Source organism: Scyliorhinus torazame, chromosome 4 (assembly GCF_047496885.1).
Source record: "Scyliorhinus torazame isolate Kashiwa2021f chromosome 4, sScyTor2.1, whole genome shotgun sequence".
In the NCBI taxonomy this organism is placed as follows: Eukaryota; Metazoa; Chordata; class Chondrichthyes; order Carcharhiniformes; family Scyliorhinidae; genus Scyliorhinus; species Scyliorhinus torazame.
The window spans coordinates 33,191,899-33,213,608 of NC_092710.1; the positions used below are offsets into that span (position 1 = coordinate 33,191,899).

Sequence of the window (21,710 nt, forward strand, 5' to 3'; positions counted from 1 at the left end):
ATTCTCTACTGCGGGAGCCCTCTCCTCCTTGCTAGGGTTCTTGCATTCCCTCTTGAAATGCCCGGCCTTATCACACCCGTAGCATACCGGTTTCTTGTCGGAGGTCCGGGTGCCCTCATGCTTCCACTCTCTCTTAGGGGGTGCTGGCGCGATTTCATGCACCTTAGCCTCAAGGGGCTTTTCCTCACTCCTCTCCCCATTGCGATATGCGAGGGTGAGTTTCCTAAGGACCTCTGCCTCATTATGGGCCGAGCTCTGCGGGTCGAACCAGTGTTCTGCTTTGGCCCTGACGTTAGGGAGACAGTTGGCTACTAGGGTCTTTAGCCAGTGGGCTGTTCTCTCCCCTAAATTCTGTCTATCCACGGGAACCCCGCATGCCTCCACATAGACAGTCCACAGCCTGTCTGCGAACATAGTGGGAGATTCCCCTGGTTGCTGCTTGGTTTCCCCCACCCTCATGAATGGGCACCCCAGATTCAATCCCATTGTCTCCAGAACAGCAGTCTGTGCTGCCGCCCATGTGTCAGGTCTTCCCCCATTCCCGGAGGTCACTGCCCTGCATAGCAGTGCATCTAGGGTCATCAGGAGCATCCTTACCTGCTCCCCCTCGTCACAGTCATTAATGCTGGCTGCCTGTTCCACCTCCATAAAATGAAGCGACGGATCCCCTTTCGGAGTTAGTTTGGGAACGTGGGCCACCATCCCTCTGAACGCGGATGCCCCATGAGGAATGATAATGTCGCCCTCAACCAGTCCCTTATTTGCCAGCCCCGCTGGGGGACCATACCTTCTCTGCCTGACAGGGCACATCTGCCCTACCTGGGGCTCCTGCCCCTCCGCCTCCCCGGCGTCCAGCTCTCCTGCCCCGTTGGGTAGCCCCCCTGTCCCGGGGCTACCTACCCATATAGGAGACGCCGCTATCTGGGGATACACCACTGACCCCCCTTGGACCTGCCGCTGACCGGGCGGTCCGAACCCTACCTGCTGACCCGGCCCCATCACCGGCAACCCAGGCAGCGGTCTGTCCCCATCCCATGGGGACCCACATACGAAACCAGGCGGGCACGCCGCTAGCTGGGGGTACCCTGTCGACCCCCCTTGGACTTGCCCCTGAACGTGCAGTCCGATCCCCCACTGCCGACCCGGACACAATCCCAGCGCCTCAGCAGGCGGTCTATCCCCCTTGGCCTTCGGGGAATCATCCGCTGCGAGGAGCACCTTGCCCCTTGGGAACCCCCCTGGACCTACCAGGTGTACCTGTCCCCTGACCTTGGGCAAGGTCTCCACCAACTCCATTATCCGTGCCTGGTACTGCCCGTGAGCACAGTCCCCTACTTCCTCGCGAGCCACTCGGTACGCTGCCTGGATGTCCCGGTACTTCCCCTCCAGCTTCCTACACTGCTCTGTACTCCGAGCATAGAGTTCCTGGAGATTCCGTTCCTTTGTCTTACCCTCCACTATCTGGCAGTGGAGATATTCCTGCTCTGGTGGAGGCAAAGTCATTTACATTTGCATGGGGCTATGACCATCCCATTGTCCTGCTTGCAGGCAAGCCCCTTACAGCATTACCATGCCCCTTTGTCTCTGTGTTTTAATCTTATCTAGTTGCCTGGCTCCTTCTTCCTTGTAGCTCCTGGAGGGGGGGGGGGGGGGGTTGGAAGTATCCATACACCTACCCAGCTCAGCAGGCCAAGCCTGCTGCGAAATTTGGTTATGTTCCAGTCTCTGGGTTTTACTCTTGAACAGTCCAAAAAGGGCCGAATTGCCCGAAAACCTTACAAAATTCAATGTTTACTGCAGGACACGCTCCTCAGCTGATGCTTTCCACACTGACAATTACCAAATTCAACTTCACTGCAAGTCTTATTAATTTCCAGATTTTATTATCACGTTGCAATATTTCTTACACTGCCATATCATACATAAACTTGTCGAAAAATTCTCCGACCTGGAACCAAAATATTTATGTATCTCTCCCACGATATCAGACGGTTGTTGTTTAACTTTCCTCGTTGCACGTCTTAACCTATTTCGCACAATTTTTTTCGTACCAACATATTTGTTCCTCTTCTTCACCAAAATGTTATCCCAGTGGCTAAATGTCATTCTCATAGATTTCACGTCACTACTTCGTAATAATTAAATTACCATTCAAAATGTGAGCAATTGGTTTTTTTTCGCACTACTGTACATCTCGCTGCTTGGCAGGTTCAAAAAAAATTAATTGCAATAACAGTTGGTGCCAAGTTCATGTTGTTCACATCAATTAATGTATTTTATCTGTTCTTATTTCCATTTTGGCAGTAAATGAATCTTTTAATATCATGCAAATGCTGGCGTTCAATACGGACAAAAGACTGCGGGAAATCACAGATTTCAGCCGCCAAAGTCTAGAAGAATCAATTGAAGGTTCTGTGGAAGTTATGAGTGCATCGCTTTTAGATGCAAAGGCGTTTAATAAGAAAGAATATAAGGTAGGTTTAACATCTGTTGTAATTACTTAATGTTAACTATGTCATCCAATTTAAATATTGTCTGGAGAAGCAATGATTGAAGTGGTGTTCCATGCTTCATCGTATTTTACTCGGCCTGAAAGTAAGATTTCTGCCTGGAGGTACCCCAAAAATATTGAAATGTTCTTTGCACATCAGTTGTCCGCAAATTATTTTTTCCCCTGCAAAACAATCAAATATTCATAGAATGCCACATTTTAGTATCACTATTTTTTCTGTGTCACAGGTCTGATTGTTTAGGTTCATTGAGCAAGGAAACGCATCCATAAACGTAAATAAATTGATTAGAGCGCCCAATTCATTTTTTCAAATTAAGGGGCAGTTTAGCCACGCCTATCCACCTACCCTGCACATCTTTTGGTTGTGGGGGTGAAACCCACGCATACACGGGGAGAATGTGTAAACTCCACACGGACAGTGACCCAGAGCCGGGATCGAACCTAGAACAGCTGCACCGTGAGGCGGCAGTGCTAATTCCTGTGCCACCGTGCTGCCCTACGCATCCATAAACTTATGTTTGGGGTGCACACTCATGTTCTTTTTTAAATTCAAATTATTTCATAATTCGTCAAATAAAGTCGTAATACACAATTGAATGCAACAGAACCTGCCTGTCGTCCCAGTTTGGTATGATTCATATAAATCGTGCTGGAATGCTGTGAGTTGCAAAAAAAATCATAACCTCATCAAGGATTTCGATTTACTCCTTTTTCCCCAATGTATTTTACACATTTGAGACGCTTCCAAACAAACAGAATTTAGCAAGTCACATTTTCATCTCACGTCCCCAGGACATCAGGCCATCTCCAATTTTGCCACTATTGTGGCATACAACGAGTACCAGCACTGACAACGATCTCTTCACAGACATCCTACTGTTATATCAACTGGACCACAGCATTTTATTTTTTAATTCCATAGACTAGTCTGTGATTTCCATTGTTTTATTTCTGATCTAGTATCTATACATTTTTAACGCCGATGAACACCCACCGTTGTTGTTCCAGGAACACAGCCCAACAGCTGGCGGGGCGAACGCAGAGTTTCACAATTATTCCCAGCTCTCAGAAGTCGCAAGGCTGAGATAACGTCAGAACTAGAAGATACAACATATTATGTTGAATAAGACTATTTAGCCCATTCAGTTCTATATATAGAACGCAGGACTGATGTGAGTGCAGTATAATGGGTAGGCGGCGCTGGGGTGTTGAGGTTGGTTACATTTCCAACATAATGGACCATGTACGTATTAATACGCTGAGGCAGAGAAACATATACAGACAAATGGCAAAAATAAAAAACGAAAGCCATAAAGGGTGTTAGTGTATTGAACTATTGAAAGTAATGGACTGTGTGGCTATCCAAAACATTAATGCATTTTTTATGGTGTTCCAATTCAAGGATAAGAATGAATAATGTACATTGGATCACAGACTAGAAGCATAAACAGTTATCATATGCGAATTGAGGGTGATGAAACCCATCGTAAACAAGAATAGATATGGCATACATTCCATTGTTAAAACTTAACGGAATAAGTTAAGCAATATGCGCGTTTTTGGAATAACACTTACATCATATTAATATGAAAAGTGAAAGAAAATTTCAGCGCACGCACATAGGAGCAAGATTGAATAACTAAAGAGGTTTGCCAAAAGAACGGGCCAACAGCAAAATATTGTCCTGAAATATATAAATCTTGTGAGATTAAGAGACTGGCAGCACAATCTAGGATTGTTTAGATTATATAGGACACTCATTTAATTGGTAAATATAGGGATCTCAGGCTCAAGAAAGAAACAGACAAAGAAGTTTAATGATAGAACTACATGAAGCAAAATAGCTCATCTAGACTATCAAGAATTTCCTGATGAGTTTCGACGACTGTTGTTATTAATGATGGTAGAAATAAATGAAAAGGGCATTGTGGATAACATCAAGTAAAATGGCATAATTCGCTTGGCTGTTCAATCTTTAAAAATTATGGTGGCCAAAATGTGTATCGCCGAGGTTCGGCTGCCTTTGTTTCTTATCTCTGAAACTGTCTCGCTAAATATCAACGGTACTATGACCAATTAGCAGGCACCTTAACAAAACCAGTTTGAACTTGGATTAAATGTTGTAGAATCATATCCATCACTGAATCCATTGAGTGCATAAGGAGGTGATTCGCCCCATCGAACCTATACCGACACTCTGAAACACCACCCGTTCTAGGCCCACGGACGCTTCTTATTCTCGTAACCCCATAACTGCAACTAACTTATTAGACACTAAGGGGCAATTTATCATAGCCAATGCATGTAACCTGCTCATCTTTGGACTGTGGGAGGAAAACGGAGTACCGGTTGGAAAACATGGGCAACATGTCCAAACTCTACACTGTCACCCAAGGTCAGAATCGAACCAGGATCTCTGAAGCAGTGAGACAGAAGTGTAAACCACTGTGCTAGCATGCTGCCCTCTTGTGCATTATCACAGAATCACAGAAACATACAGTGCAGAAAAGGCCCTTCGGCCCATCGATTCTGCACTGCCGCATGAAGGGTAACTAATCTGCGAATCCTAATCCCATTTGGCAGCACTTGGCCCATAGCCTCGAATGTTATGACGTACCAAGCGCTCATCCAGGTACACTTTTAAGGAAGCGAACGCTTTAAAAATGTGAGGCAACCCGCCTCTACCACACTCCCAGGAAGTGCGTTCCAGTCCGTCACCACCCAATGGGTAAAAAGGTTTTCCTCAAATACGTCCTGAACCTCCCGCCGCTCACCTTGAACTCGTTTCCCTTCATAAACGCACATTTATGAAAGAGGAACAGCTACTCCTTATCCACCATGTGAATGCCCATCATTGTCTTGTACACCTCGATAACGTCGGCCCTCAGTCTTCTCTGCTCCAGCGAAAATTATCCAAGCCTATCAAACTTCTCTTCATAAATTAAACGTTCCACACCAGGCAACATCCTGGTGAAACGCCTGTGCACCGCTCCAGTGCAAACACATACTTCCTATAATGTGGCGACGTGAACTGAACACAGTACTCCAGCTGTGGCCTCGCCAATGTTCTATATAACTCCAACATGACTTCCTTGCCTTTGTAATCTATACCACGATTGATAAAGGCAAGTGTACCATATGCCGGTTACACCAGCCTATTACCCGGCCCTTCTGCCTTGAGAGATCTATTTACAAACACACCAAGGTCTCTTTGTTCCTTCGGACTTCCCTGTGTGGTGCCATTTATTGAATCTTTCTTTGTCAAATTGATCCTTCCAAAGTGCAACACCTCACGATTTTCAGTGTTAAGTTCCATCTGCCACTATTCTGCCCATTTAAACATCCTGTCGATATCTTCCTTTAATCTAAGACTCTCAGTCTTACAGGTAACCGACCGACTATCTTTGTGTCATCCGAAGACATACGGATCCTACCACCACATAATCATCTAAGTTATTTATATAAACGACGAATAATAGGGGACCCAGCACATATTCCTGTGGTACGCCACTGGATACTGGCTTTCAGTCATTAAAGCAGCCGTCTGTTATCATTATTTCCCACATCTTTGCCAGCTTTGAATCCACCTCATCAAGTTTCCCTGTATCCCATGTGCATTTGCCTTCTTTATATGTCTCGTATGTGGGACCTTGTCAATTGCTTTACTGAAATCCATGTAAGCTGCATCAACTGCACTGCCGTCATCCACGCCCTTAATCACGTGCTCAAAACTCAATCAAATTTGGTAGGCATGACCTCCCTCTGATCAAGCCACGCTGACTATTCCTGATCAAACCTTGCCTTTCCAAGTGGAAATAGATTCTCTGCTTCAGAAACTTCTCCATTAGTTTCTGCACCACTGACGTGAGACTCACTGGCCTGTAGTTCTCTAGCTTATCCCTACAGCCGTTCTAAAAGAGTGGGAATATATTCGCGGTTCTCCAGCCTTCTGGCACATCTCCCTTGGCCAGAAAGAAATTTAAAAATTGGATCAGGGCCCATGCGGTCTCTTCCCTTGCCACCCACAGAGATCTGAGACACAATTCGTCACTAGATTTCTCCACTTTTAAGACTGCCATCACCTCCAATAACTTGTCCTTCCCTATGACAACTTGCTCAATAAGCTCACAGTCTCTCTTTCCGAGTTCCATATCTGCCTCCTCATTCTGTTGGGTGAAGACAGGTGAGAAATATTCGTTTAACATCTACTAGTGTACTCTGGCTCAACCCATCGATACTCCCCTCACCCCACACACACATACACCGTTGGTCCCTGAGGGCCTTACTTTTTACCTCGTTATCCTCTTCCCATTGATATGCTTATAGAATATTTTAGGATGTTCCCTACTTTTAGCAGCTGGAGATTTCTCATATTCTCTCTTTGCTCTCCAAATTGCTTTCTTAAGCTCCATCCTGCACTTTCCGCACTTCACTATTGCCTCTGTTAATTTTCACCCCTTGTACTTCGTAAAAGCCTCTCTCTTCCTTCTCATTGTATCGTGAATATCTCTGGTCATCCATGGTTCCCTTGGCTTGTTACTCCTTCCTTTTATCCTAGAAGGAACATGTTGGGTCTGTACCTTCTCCATTTCCTCTGAACACTTCCCCCGCCCCACTGCTCTTCTGTAGATCAACCCATCAGTAACTCGTTCCAATCTACCTTGGCCAGATCCTGCCGTATTTTACTGAAGTCTGCTCTACCCCAATCCAATACGTTTTTCTGCAATTTATCTATTTCCTTGTCCATAACAAACTTAAATTGCACCATGTTGTGGTCGCTATTACTGAAATGCTCGCCGACAATTACATCAACCACCTGTCCGGCTTCATTCCCCAGAAATAGGTCCAGCACCATCCATTGTTTGACCTCCACGTGTTGAGCTAAAAAAAATCTCTTGAATATATTTTACGACCTCTGCTCCATCTCAGCCTTTAACACAATGATGATACCAGTAAATGTTGCAAAGGTTGAAATCACCGACTATAATTACCCACTATAATTCACTCACTTCTGTAAGTTGCGAACATATTTGCTCCTCAATTTCCCGCTGACTATCTGGAGGTCTCTAATAAACACCTTGCTTTGCGGCTGTCCCTGTTTTATTCCTAAGCTCTATCCACAAACCTTCATTTGACTCTACCCCCAAGATATCATCACTCCTTACTGCAGTAATTGACTCCTTAATTAGTGGGGCAATGCCTTCCCCTCTTTTGCCCCATCCCCTGTCCCTTCCGAAGATTCTGTATCCCGGGATGTTAAGCTGCCAATCCTGTCGCTCCCTCAACCACATCTCTGTGATGGCTTTTATATCACAATTCCACGTGTGAACCCTCTACCTTAACTCATCCGCGTTACCAGTAATACTCCAGGCATTCAAGCAGATATCATCCAGCCTTGCCTTACTCTCCGGAAACTGACAACCGCTGTATTCCCTCTGACTTGATTGTTTTTCTGTGATACACTGTGTCCCTATTCCGCTCACAGTCTGCGTCCCCTCACCCTGTCGAATTAGTTTAATTTACTCCCAACAGCACGAGCAAACCCACTTACAAGGATGTTAGTCCCCCTCTGGCTCAGTTGTACACTGTCCCACTTTTACAGGCCCCCCTGCCTCAGAAACGGTCCCAGTGGTCCAGGAATCTAAAACCTTTCCATTTGAACCACCTCAAGTCACGCATTCATCTGCGCTACTCCTCTGTTTCTATACTCGCTGGTGCACGTAACTGGGAATAATTTGGAAATTACAACCGGAGAGGCCATGCTTTTTAGCTTACAGCCTAGCTCCCTGAATTCCAGATACAAGACCGCATCCCTCTTTCTATCTATGTACTATGGCTTGTGTCCCTTCATCCTCCCCATTCAGGATAGCCTGCAGCCGTTCAGTGACATCTCGGACGCTGGCACCTGGGAAGCAACAATCTGTGGGGTCGCATGGTAGCACAGTAAATAGCACTGTTGCTTCACAGTTCCAAGTTTCCAGGTTCGATTTCCGGCTTGGGTCACTTCTGTGCGGAGTCAGTACGTTCTCACTGTGTCTGCATGCTTTTCCTCCGGGTGCTCCGGTTTCCTCCCACAGTGCAAAGATGTGCGGGTTAGGTGGATTGGCCGTTATAAATTGCCCTTGGTGTCCAAAAGGTTAGTTGGAAATTCTGGTTTCCTGGGAAAGGGTGCAAGCGTGGGCTTGAGTAGATTGCTCTTTCCAAGGGCCAGTGTGGACGTGATGGGCCGAATGGCCTCCTTCTGCACTATAAATACTTTGATTCTATAATTTAATGATCCTAGAGTCACGTTACAGGACACAGTAGTGCACATCTATTCACCTAACAATTGAATCCCCTCCCACTATAGCCCTGCCATTCTCCTCCCAGCGCTCTTGTGCAGCAGATCCACCCCTCGTGCCATTAAGTTCGATGCCACACTATTCCTCTGTGCAGTCAACCCGCCCAACAGTATCCAGATATCTGTTAGAAAGGGGGATGGTCACGGCGGTCTCCTGCATTACCTACCTATATCTACTCTTCCTTTTGGCCACCCATGCCCTCTCTTCCTGTTTACTCCTCAGCTGCGGTGTGACCATCTCACTGAATGTGCTATCAGATTCGTGGATGCTCCAGTCTATCCATCCTCAGCTCCAGCTCCGAAATGTGTTTAGTCAATAGCTGCAATTGGACACTCTTTCTTCACACCTGGCCGCCAGAGACAACAGGAGCTTCCATGATCTGCCAGATAGCACAGGTGGAGCCTATCACGGGTGTGAGCTCTCCTGCCATGACTAGCCCTATTACTTACTCTCCTTTTCGTTTTACAAAAGATTAAGCTATATAAGTTAAAGTAAACAATTCGTTTCTAAACTTTTTTCCCTGCGTTTGGTTTAGGGAACCCTTCCAGCTGACGTCACTTTTTTCGAATTTTTTTTTTTTACTACCTCAGGTCAGTTACTCTGTTTCCTCACCGGTGTCTGGAACTCCTATTTCCGTCTCTGTTCCCTGGAGACTTGCCAGTCAATTCTCTCCATTGTAGCCTCAGCTGCCAGTTGTACCTTCTGCCAGTTCCACCAAAATCCCTGTCCCCACCGAACTCCAAATGCACTCTCACTCAGCCCCACCAGCACTTACAGTTCAGGCAAACTGCCTGAACAGATTTTGTTTTTATAGGTTTCAAATGACAATGTCCTGAAACTGGTGTGAACCAGTTGAAGAATTAATCAACCAAAGCTACAGTTAAGTGAAACTCAGATGACTCCTGCTTCAAGACTGCAACTAACTAGAGTCCAGCTTTTAATTACCCAACTAGATAGCTAAATTACCCAACTAGTGACCTAATTGAGCTACCCTGAAGGCAAGTTTAATTACTTCTTACTCACTTGTAACTTACCACTCTAACTCCTTGTTTCCACTGAGCTTAAAATGCACTCACACTCGGCCAAAGGAGCATTTATAGTGCTTCAATGTTGCACCGACGACACACGGCAGCAACAGAATTGTACTCAGCCTCAATTTCTAACTCTTGGAGAGGCGGATTCCTCATTCTACCATTGCCACACAGTCAGAGGATAAATCCTTGCTCAATGAAGACTGCAGGGGTGCTTACCAGGAGCAACGCCAGACATACAGAAATTAAAGGTGTGAACCTGGTGAAGCTAACACAAGAGACTATCTGCACGCTGAACGCATAAGCCGCAAGTGATGGACAGAACTACACGATCCCATAACCAAAGGATTAGAACTAAGCTATGCAGTTCTTCCACACCACGTGAATGGTTGTGGACAACAAAACAACTCAAAGGAAGGGGAGGCTCTACAAATATCCCCATCCTGAATGATGGAGAAGCCCAACACATTTGTGCAAAAGATACGGTTGAAGCATTCGGAGTAATCTTCAGCCAGAGGTGTCGAGGGGATTACCCATATTGGCCTCCTCCAGGGGTCCCCGGAATTTCAGAGGCCAATTTTCAACCATTTCGATTCACCACACATGATATCAAGAATCGGCGAAGAGCACTAAATTGCAAAAGCTAAGGGATCTGCCAACCTTTCAGCGATACTACAGAAGACATAACTTGCCAGGGCCCTAACCAAGCTGTTCCAACGCAACAACAATACAGCGACATACCCGCTAATGTGGAAAATTATCATGGTATTTCTTGCAAACAAAAAGCAGGACAGATCCAACCCCGCGAATTTCCATCCTATCACTCTACTCGCGATCATCTGTGAACTTATAGAAGGGTCCATCAACAGTGTTGTAAAGTGGCAGTTACTTTGCATCCATAAGCTCACTGACGCGCATTTTCGGTTCCACCACGGTCACTGACCTCCTGACCTCATTGCAGCCTTGGTTCAAACATGGACAAAAGAAATGAGTTCTAAAGGTGAGGTGAGAGTGCCTGCGCTTGACATCGAGGTCACGTTTAATCAATTATGGTATCAAGGAACCATAACAAGTCAGGAATCAATGCGAGTAGGGCGATCCCCGAACTTTACTTGTTGCAATCAGACTTCGCACTCAGGAAGATGGTTTTGGTTGATGGATGTCTGTCATCTCAGTGCCAGGACATCACTGCAGGCTTTCCACAGGTAAGTGACATAGGCCCAACTATTTTCATCTGCTTCAACAATGACCTTCCTTCTAGGATATGGTCAGGTATGAGGATAGTCCCTGATGCTTGCGAAGTCTTCAGACCCTATCAAGACTCCTCAGGTACCGAAGCATTCCACATGCAAATGTAACAACACCTTAGCACACTGGGCTAAATCGCTGGCTTTTAAAGCAGACCAAGGCAGGCCAGCAGCACGGTTCAATTCCCGTACCAGCCTCCCCGAGCAGGCGCCGGAATGTGGCGACTAGGGGTTTTCAGAGTAACTTCATTTGAAGCCTACTTGTGACAATAAGCGATTTTCATTTCATTTTTCACCTGGACAATATCCAGGCTTGGGCTGTCTAGTGGCAATTAACGTTGGCGCAGCGCAAGTGCCAGGCAATGAACATCGGCAATAAGAGATTACTGAACCGTTGCCCCTTGACATTCAATGACATTTCTATCACTGAATCTCCTTCTATAAACATCCTGGGGTTTACCATTGACCAGAAACTGAAAAGGGCAAACCATATAAATACCGCGGTTACAAGAGCAGGGCAGAGACTGGAAACCCTTCTCAATGCAGTCGACGTCCTACAACAGAGAGGTCATGGCTGTTGTGGCAGATTCCCCAGTTGCCTGGATAAGTTCAGCTCCAACAATACTCATGAAGCACGAAAGCTTCCCCGGAAAAGCAGCCGATTTAACGGCGACGTCTTTCACAAATATGCAAGACTTTGTGCTCTGGCGAACAGTGACAGGAGTGTGTATCATGTACAAGGCGCACTGCAGAAACTACCAAAAGTCCTCATGCAGCCCTTGGCACACACACGACCACGGCCATCTAGCAGCACAAAGATAGTAAATTATTGGCCGAGTGAAGGCAGCCCACATCCCGGAAAAATGATTTTTTTTTTAAAGCGAGAGCGTGAGGAAAAATGAATTTTAAGTAAATTGTATAGTTGCTTTCTTCATATAATCCCGATATTTGTTTTATAGAGTCTCAGAATCCTAGCTGAAAGTAACCGTACAGAGGATGCCTCACGAATAATTTTCGGCACCGTCCTAGAAAAGGGGTCGCGGGAAGAAAGAATCATCTGGACAATATTGTTTCAACTGCAGAATGTGATACCCAAGTTGCGTGAGTCACTAGTAATGACACAGCAACGATTTCCGGACGCAGGAATGCAAGTTAAAGGTACGCACTTACTTCACTTCCCTGAACTTTGCAAACATATCTGGTGTTATAAGACATTTTCATACCTGTATAATATTTTTAAAGATGACCGATATGGCGGTCCGGAAGTCACTATGCATGACCTCGCTAACATTCGAAAATGTATGAAGCATTTATATTTAGCTTCCTGATACTCCAGGAAAAAACGTACAAACCAGAAACTGGTCGCAAACAGGCCTGAAGCAAGAAAACCCTGACTTTCATGAAAATCTAAGCAACAAAATCTGCTTGCTTCCAAATCGTTTAATACTTCTGACTTAATTTCGGTTGGATTTTCTTGCCCCCGAGCCGCGTGTCTATCAATTCCCGACTCTTCACAGCAGCATTTCCCTTTTAATTCACCCCACGCCGCAACAGAGCCAGCGGTCCACGGGAGCGTTACCACAGCCGAATAATCCTCACACACGCGTGGGAAATTGAGAGGCCGAAGTATAATCCGAATGCACGTGATGACATTCGAATGCAGACTGAAGCAGAGCATCTCCGCCTTGCTGCTTCATGAGCGGGATTCTCCGGTCACCCACCCGTGTGTTTCTCGGCCGCGCATCGTTCGCTGGCGACGGGATTCTATCCTCCTGCTGTTTGTCAATTGGTGTTCCCATTGAAAGCTGTCCATGGCGACCGGAAGCCCGACGCGGGAAAAGTGATTTCTGACAAAGGGAGAATTCCGGCTATGTATCAGTTTCCTGGTCTACTGACTTACACGCACATCATGCATGGTTGTATGTGGAGGGCCTAAAATCCTTGGCATGATCACAGTATACCATTCGTATCAGATGTCATCCGGGCGAATCCAGTATATGGAAAACCATGGAAACCTTTATAAATTAAAAACGATTTAATTGCAGTTTGAAACCACCCGGCAAAATCTGCATGTAATCTCAAAACAAAGAACCCTAATTAATTTCAATTCCATTAAAGCAATACAGACGTAAAACAGATGTTTTTGCTAGAATCCGGATTGACTTAGAGAAGCCTTAACCAATTATCAGTATCCTTACGAGCTGTGAATCAATACGAATCTCTTATGCGATTCTGATGAAAGTTGAAATCCCATAGACACCTAACGAAATTGTGATACAATGTGAAACATCAAAAACATCGAGTCAAATTGCAAGATCCTGTAAAACCAAACATCATCTGTCAAGATCCGTATAATATTTTAACCAAAGTACTCATCCGGTATGACACAGCACATGGGATTAAAAACGAACACTGGCACGGCCTCGGTATGACAAATAGCAGAAGCTTGTGGGTGGACAATGATCGGCTTCGAATCTTTGTTAAACAGCGACTTTGTCAGGACAACTGGAATGAACAATAGATAATAAATACAAGCAAAATACAGCGGAGGCTGTCAATCTGAAAGAAAGACACAAAATGCTGAAAAAAGTCGGCAATTCAGGCAGCTACCAGGCGGGGAGAAAACGGGTTATATTTTCGGTCTATTGAACCCTTCTGCAGAACTGAAGAGGAGTGAAAATGTAATCAATTGTATAATTTTGGGTGCGGGGTAAAATGGAAGGCCAGGTATATGTCAAAGATTGGTGCATAATAGATCCCATGGACAATAGATGCTGGCCCACAAAGACCTACAAATAGATCACGTTCCTCTGAAGGAATATATCAAGTGGAAAACGTATATGCGCGACACGATCCTGAACAGCTGCTGAGATCCGAATAAAAATGATGCCGTACACATTTATCACAATTGTATTAAACTGCGAAAACCGAAGATTATCTGGCTATGTCCGAAATATCAGTCATTCCAAATATATTCATTTCAGCATTCAGATGTGAGTCTAATTACCTTTCCCTTATTGGGGCTTGAGTGAGGTTCTGTCAAAGTTGTTGAGCTGGAGTCAGAGCTACAGGATAGATGAGAGCTGTGTGTATACATTATTCCATGAGGCAGCTTCACAAATTCGGCATTCCAGAGCTTAAAAGTGTGTAAATGATCGGAGTGTGGTTGGTATATTGAGAACATGCAGCCATTGGGATGTAGGTGCTTAGGCGACCAGCACTGGACTTTGGCCAACAAATACGCGGTAATAACGAGCTATGTGGATGAACTAAGAACTATTTAGTATGGGATAACTACCTTAAAATAAAGTTAAATACATGGATGAAAACATTCATGTGAAAGTTTGGAATTTTGCTGACTGAGTTGGTGACAAACTTGCTGCTATAGATGGAACTGTTCGGTGGGTGTTTTTCCGAACAATAATGGGCGCTGGATCTCTTGTTCTGCAGAGACTAGCCAGGGGAGGAGGTTGGTTCTTCATACGTCCGGTGGTCTCTGGGTGAGGTGGGGTGGTGGTGACGGAGCATGGTTGCGGAATTCAAAGAAGGGACATTTCAAATGCAGCAAGGCAAACCTCCTGCTCTACAACATTGCATCGTTCTGTTAACACGTAGTTTAGAACAGGGCGTCTCTGGTTGAAAATATTGTTATTAGCGGACTAATGATTATGATGATGTGAAGGAAAATTAATATGCAGCTAAAATCTAAAAGCACCATCATATAATCTGCAACGTCGCTGAATATGGTTCGATGAAGTTAAGCGAAAGATGAACTGATATAGTTTAAATGAATGAGCAGAATGGTAAAATGTTTGCAAGTTGGGCCTGTTAGTGAATTTAACATTGAAAAAAAATTAATCTTTCGAATAAATAGCCAAGAACCTGAAAAGGAACAGGGGCATTAGCATGGAAATGGTGAAGCACTGAAACTCAAGTGGTCAAATAGTTCCTCAGAGTAATTACGAAGGAAGGAATGGTAAAGCTTACTGGTATCAGTCCCTTGGGTCTCTAACTGAAACTTCAGCATTGTTTTTTTCCAGTCACCGAAGTTAAACTTTGCTGACCAGGCCACAATATGTTTTCTGCGTCGCATTGCCCTCGTGAAGGTGCTGGTTAGCTGGGCTTTTGAACCGCATTCTGTTTGTCCCTTTACTCCCAAAGTGTTGTTTGATGTAGAGTTCCAGGATTTTCTCCAAAGTTCGTGAATGAATGACGGTATATATTTCCATTAAATGATGTGTGACTAGGAGCGGAGCAGCCAGGACATGCTGTTCCCATGCATCTGCTGTCTTTGACAATCTAGATGGTTTAGTGCATGGTTTTCGGCGGTGATGTCTAATAAGCCGTGGTAATTTCCTACAGTCCATACAGATGGTATCTACTGTTGCCACTAAGCGTCTGTGGTGGGGGAATTGGTTTATTGTGGAACGGGTGCCATTCAACAGGGCTCAATTGTCTTTGGTGGTGTCAAGCTTGTTGAGAATGACTGGAGATGCACTCAATCAAAAAAGTGGAAAGTAGCCCATCAAACTCCAGAGAAGCTCTGTGCAGTTATGCCAGATTCACCGGTTGTTCGGATTCTCTTTTCACGCGGGCAGCTCACCCATTTCCTTGGGTTTTCGTACGGCGGAAAGACAGGATCCCGCCACCAGAGAACGGTAGCGTGCAGCCGAGAAATGCGGGGCTTGGGAGCCGGGGAAACCAGCCTTATGGAAAGTAAGGAGGAGAGTTCGTCGCCGAAGTGCTCCTAACCTCTCACCTGCGACTGTAGTCAGAGAATATATTGGCTAGTGCAGTTGCGATTCTAGGGCAATGATTCACCCGAGGATAGGGGATTCAGCGATGGAATTCGAATTGAACATCAACTGTCTTACATTGATGCTACCTTGTCGGAGATGGCCGTCAAATGAAATTAAAGCAGGTCAAAGGATACTTGCTATTTTGTTATTTGTCATTTATAGCACTGACGAAGGCATTGCGGCCCATTATGTTTGTACCAGCTCCGAGAAAAGCGCCGAGCTAGTCCTATTGCCCATCCCGATCTCTGTAACCCTCTAAATTAATAACTTTCAAATATGCATCCAGTTCTCAGTAGTGCTCAGGTACTACTCAGGTGCTCAGTAGTGAACACAATATGCTGGAGTTTTCAAAATTGCAGCCCCGCCCGCGTGTTTCCCGTCGGCGTGATATGGTTTAAATGAGGGGCGGGGGTTATCCGATTAATACCACCGCCAGCGAACTGCGTGCAGCTCACAACCAGGCGCCAGGCGGATCAGAGAATCCAGCCCAACGTGTTGTTCAAGCAAGCAGCCCCATTGCTTCTGAAACAATTCAGAAGCAATGGGGAAGCTAACCCAAGAACTATACAAGTGGAAGTGTTAATATCCACTACGACAGAGATAGCAACACGCTGATCCAAATATTGACACAGTCAGAAAAAGAAGAGAAGGTGCAATGAAAGTCAAAGCATTTTTTCGCATGTTAACAGAGTTATTTAACGATGTAGCGAATAGGAAGCAGCATAACGTGTCTACATATATTTGGAAAAAACACGCGATAACCACTTAACACAATTCGTAAACCACAGGGATTCTTCTCGGTTCATGGCGTGTGATATTAATATAAACCCTTAAATACGAACATGTAATGAGGAGTCGGGATAAATTAGTCACCTTCAGGATGACAAATTTTCGTTGTGTAGTGGCTCCAATCTCCGTGCTGGCAAATTACTTTATTCAACCGAAATTTCTTGGATAAAGAAACCGATTGAATAAATTAACATATTTCTGACATTTGGATGGAGAACAAGGAATGATGAGGTTAGTAACAGCCTGGACATCGAAATATTAAATGCATGGGAAGAAATGTGGAAAATTAAGCATAATATGGAATATTATGCGGCTGTCGACCTTGGCGAAGAAACATAAAAGCTGGATGCTATTTAGACATGGAGGCACTACAAAAAGCTGCGGAGAGGATGCTCTGGGTACTCTTCCACGTTAACCAGCAATAAACGAGTTCTGGCACGTCTATCAATCGAGGAAACAACTGGAATAATGACATTTATTGCAATTGAGATACCGTTGACAGTAGGGAAGACGTGTTATAAGTTTATCCTGCATTGGAAAAACTGCGCAACTTGTTGCAATAGTTTGATCCCTTTGCTTTGGGGAAAAATAGAATTTCGATGGATACATTCCAGAAATTCCTCAAAGGGCTGATTTGTGTATTGAAGATATTGCCTTAACGGAAGGGCTGGGCAGGTTTGAAAGAACGTAGTTGAGTGCAGAAAAATGAAAGGTTACTTTATTGCAACACGTATCCTGCTGAGGAAACTTGACAAGTTGATTGTTTCGATGACCTGTACGCCTTTTAAAATTAATTTAAGGTGTTAGGCCAGCATTTATTGCCCATATCTATTTGCCCTTCAGAAGATGGTGGTGAGTTGCATTCTTGAAACCCTGCCGTGCATAAGGTGCAGGTACAGCCACTGTGCTGTTAGGGAGGAAGTTTCAGGATGTTGCCCCGGCAGCAATAAGGAATTGGCCATACATTTCAAACTCAAGATGGTGAGTGACGTGGAGTGGAACATCCAGGTGGTGTGGTTCCCAGGTATCTGCGGCTCTTGCCCTTAGAGATGGTAGTAGTCGTGGTTTGGAAGGCACTGTCCAAGGAAACTTGGTGAGTTCCTGCAGTGCATCGTGCAGATGGTATGCAAGGCTGGCACTGTGGTGGAGGGATTGAATGTTTGTGGAAGGGGAGCAATCAAGAGTACTGCTTAATCCTGGATTGCATCGAGCGTCTTTAGTGGTGTTGCAGCTGCAATCATCCAGAAAAGTGGAGAGTATTCCATTTCGCACCTGACTTTTGCCTTGTAGATGGTGGACAGGTTTTGAGGGGTCAGGAGGCGAGGTCCTCGTCGTAGGATTCCTAGCCTTTGGCCTTCCCAGGCAACGAAAGTAATACTATGGCTTGTTCAGTTAAGTTTCTGATGAATAATAACCTGTATGATGTTAATTGTGGGAGATGCAGATGCTAATGCCATTGAATGTCAAGGAGCGGTGGTTAGATCCTCTCTTATTGGGTTTGGCCTTTGCCTGGCACTTGTGCGGCCCGAATGTAACTTGCCACTTCTGAGCCAAAGCCGGAATATTATCCTCAACTTGCTGCATTTGAACATAGATTGCTTGATGATCTGAGGAGTTTGAAATGTTGTTCTGGAGTCATCCACAAACATCCTCTCTTCTGACCTGATGGTCGGAGCGAGATCATTGATGACGCAGCTGAAGATTGTTGGGCCCAGGGCAGTGCGCTGTGGAACTCCAGCAGTGATATTCTGGACCTGAGATGATTGACTTCCAATCAACGTAACCATCTTCCTTTGCGGCAGGAATGACTCCAACCAGCGGAGAGTTTTTTCCCCTGATTTTCATGGACTCCAGTTTAGCGAGGGCTCTTTGATGTCATTCTCGGTCAAATGATACCTTAAAGTCCAGGGCAACCACTCTGTCCCCATCTATAGCATTCAGCTCATTTGGCCATGTTTGAACAGAGGCTGTAATGAGGTCATGAGCTGACTGACCTGGCGGAACCCAAACTGTGCATCCGTGAGCAGGTTATTGCTGAGTAGGTGCCGATTCGTAGTATTGTTGGCGAGTCCTTCCAACACTGCGCTGAAGGTGGAGAGTAGCTTGATCGGGCGGTAATTGGCTAGGTTGGGTTTATCCTGTTCTTTGTTTACAAGACACACCTGGCTAATTTTCCAAATTGCCGGGTAGATGCTCGTGTTGTAGCTGTCCTGGAACATCTTGGTTATGGGCACGCCAACTTCTGGAGTACGAGTCTTCAGTACTTTTGCTGCCGTATGGTCAGGGCCCATAGCCTTTGCATTATCCAGTGCCATCAGCACTTTCTTGATATCACGTGGGTGATTCGTATTGGTTCGAGACTGACATCTGTGATGATGGGCCCTGCACACGAGACCGAGGTGAGTAATCCCTCAGCACTTGTGGCTGAAGATTGTTGCAAATGCCTCAGTCTTGTCTTTTGCACATATGTGCTGGGCTCCTCCGTCACTGAGGATAAGGATATTTGTGGAGCCTCAACCTCCAGTGAGTTGTTCAATTGTCTGCCACTGGACAACTTGATGTCGTTGGACTACCGAGCTTAGATCTGCTGCATTTGTTGTAGAATCGCATAGCTCCGTCTATCATTTGCTGCTTATGCTGGTTGATAGACAGGCAGTCCTATGTTGTAGTTTCACCAGGTGGACACCTAATTTTTACTTAGGCCTGATGTTGCTCCCGGCTTCACTGAAGCAGGGTTAATGCCCTGGCTTGATGGTAATGGTAGAGTGGGGGATATGCCAGGCCACGAGGTTGCACATTGCGGCTGAATAGAATTCTGAAACTGATGGTCCACAGCACCTCATGGACACTAAGTACGGAGTTGCTGGATCTGTTGGAAGTCTATCCCATTTTTCACCGTGGTAATGCTACAGAACACGATGGAGGGTATCCTCAGCGTTAGGACGGGACTTTGTCTCCACAAGAACTGAACGGTGGTCACTTCTACTGATACCCTCATGGACAGATGCATCTGCAACAGGCAGACTGGCGAGGATGAGTTTAAGTATGTTTTCAACTCTTGTTCGATCCTTCACCAACTGCTGCAGTCCCAGTCTAGCAGACATCGCCTTTAGGATCCGTCCAGTTCGCTCTGTGGCGTTACTACCGAGCCAACCTTGCTGATGGACATAGATGTCCCCCACCCAGAGCATATGCTGAGCCCTCAGTGCTACATCCAAGCGGTATTCAACATGGAGTACTGATTCCTCGCCTTCCCTTCGTGTGGATACTTCGAAATGCACAGAACATAAAACATAGATTTTTCAGTGGACAAGCAGGCCATTTGGCCCATCGTGACTGCGCCGGCCCTTAGAAAGAGCACCCCACTTTAGCCCCACACCTCCGCCCTATCCCCGTAACCCAGTTTAACCTTTTTTTGGACACTAGAGGCAATTTAGCACAGCAAAAGTGAAACTCGCGTCTCTTCTGTGTGCAAAGGCTAGGACATATCATTGGAACACAAGCAATTTTTACGAAGTCTAAATATTGTCAATGTACTTGCCTCGTGCCTTTCCATCATTGTTTAAATTCAGTGTTCACCTTCACTAAACAGTTTTATTTCACTGTGAAAAATAATTATTGACAATACAGTAACTCTGGCACGATAATAACCGACAAACCTTCCTGTAACCATGTAATATGATCCAGAGACGACGCACCCTGTAAATATAACATTTTACTGACCGTATACAACTCTCTGTATAAATATTGTTTCCTGACTCTACATTCCTGCCTGTAAATGTAGCATCCGCGAGACCTAGAAATCTAGGCCTGTTCTTCGGTCATTGGAATTCACTTTTTCCGCCGGCAGCACACTCCTGGTGTGGGAAGTCCCGCCGTCGGCGAATGGCACCCCGCCGAGAAACTCGGGTCCAGTTCTCATGGAAACACGTCATCTTCGGCCATACATTTCTCCGTTAAACGTGTGTTGTGGTTAATTTGATCATCTGCATTTCGAAGTTAAGATTAAGAAATATATATAGTTATTTAGCGCTTTTGTTCACTTAATGGCACGACCTCTCATGGCGTGTTCCTTCAACTTCACTATAAATCTTCTATTCAGCGATACCATTTTGTATGCCTCTGTGATATATTTCCATGCTTCAGTGGGTGATGGTGTGAGATTTCGCTATTGACATCTATAACTATGACTAAAATAGTTTGATTTTGTAATAGTTGTTTGTAAATCAATGTATAATATTTACTCTTTGCTTTCAGTGTCCATTATATATGTCAAGTAAAAAACAAAACAATATCAAATTAATGGGAGTGGGAAAACATGCAGTCATTGATAGTCGCAGAAATCTACTGATATCATTTGTTCATTCCAGAATCAAATCATTCTGTCCATACGTTCACGTCAATAAAGTCCCAAGGTATCAAATCTAAGTTGGAATCGCCGATGAGCACCTGGAACAAACATGGGTTGACTTTATGTACAAATAATTTTCTCATGCTGAACGTTATCCAGTCATCTATCAGCGTCATATTTGAATCTTCAAAATACAGTGAAGCAACGTCAGTCGCAAAGACGTGTTTCCGTATAGCTCGATTGCACAACTTCGAAAAAGAAAAAAACAACGACCTTTAGTTCCATGTAGTCGCAATCATCTTATTCTCATACTCACATCCACATTTTTGTCCACATTCATATCATCATTTTGAACTGCTAACATTTAAACCTTCCAAAATGTTAACCATACACTGTTTGTTTCTTCACCACTGACATGCTTCTAATACACTGTCCCATTCCTCTGGCCCTCATTCTACCGGTTTTTCTGGCCCATGTTCCACACCATGTCTTCACGCCCTATGGTGATCTTCACGTGGATCTCTGTACTTCGTATTTTTATGAAACACCCTACAAATGTTCCAAGGTTACCATCTAGCAAAAAGAGATGGAGTAACTTAAGCATATCGTATCTGTGATGCGCCATAACTACAAGGAAGGA

The 21,710-nt window shown here is 45.0% G+C and overlaps 1 protein-coding gene across 1 annotated transcript in view; it reads left to right on the top strand.

Annotated features, from left to right (window-relative positions):
* LOC140410177 (uncharacterized) overlaps window positions 1-21,710 on the top strand; it is a 198,762-nt gene that overhangs the window by 51,887 nt on the left and 125,165 nt on the right. The window contains exons 4-5 of the mRNA XM_072498160.1: window positions 2,305-2,474; window positions 12,091-12,289. Of these exons, the coding sequence (XP_072354261.1) occupies window positions 2,305-2,474; window positions 12,091-12,289 (369 nt within the window). The remainder of the gene's footprint in view (window positions 1-2,304; window positions 2,475-12,090; window positions 12,290-21,710) is intronic.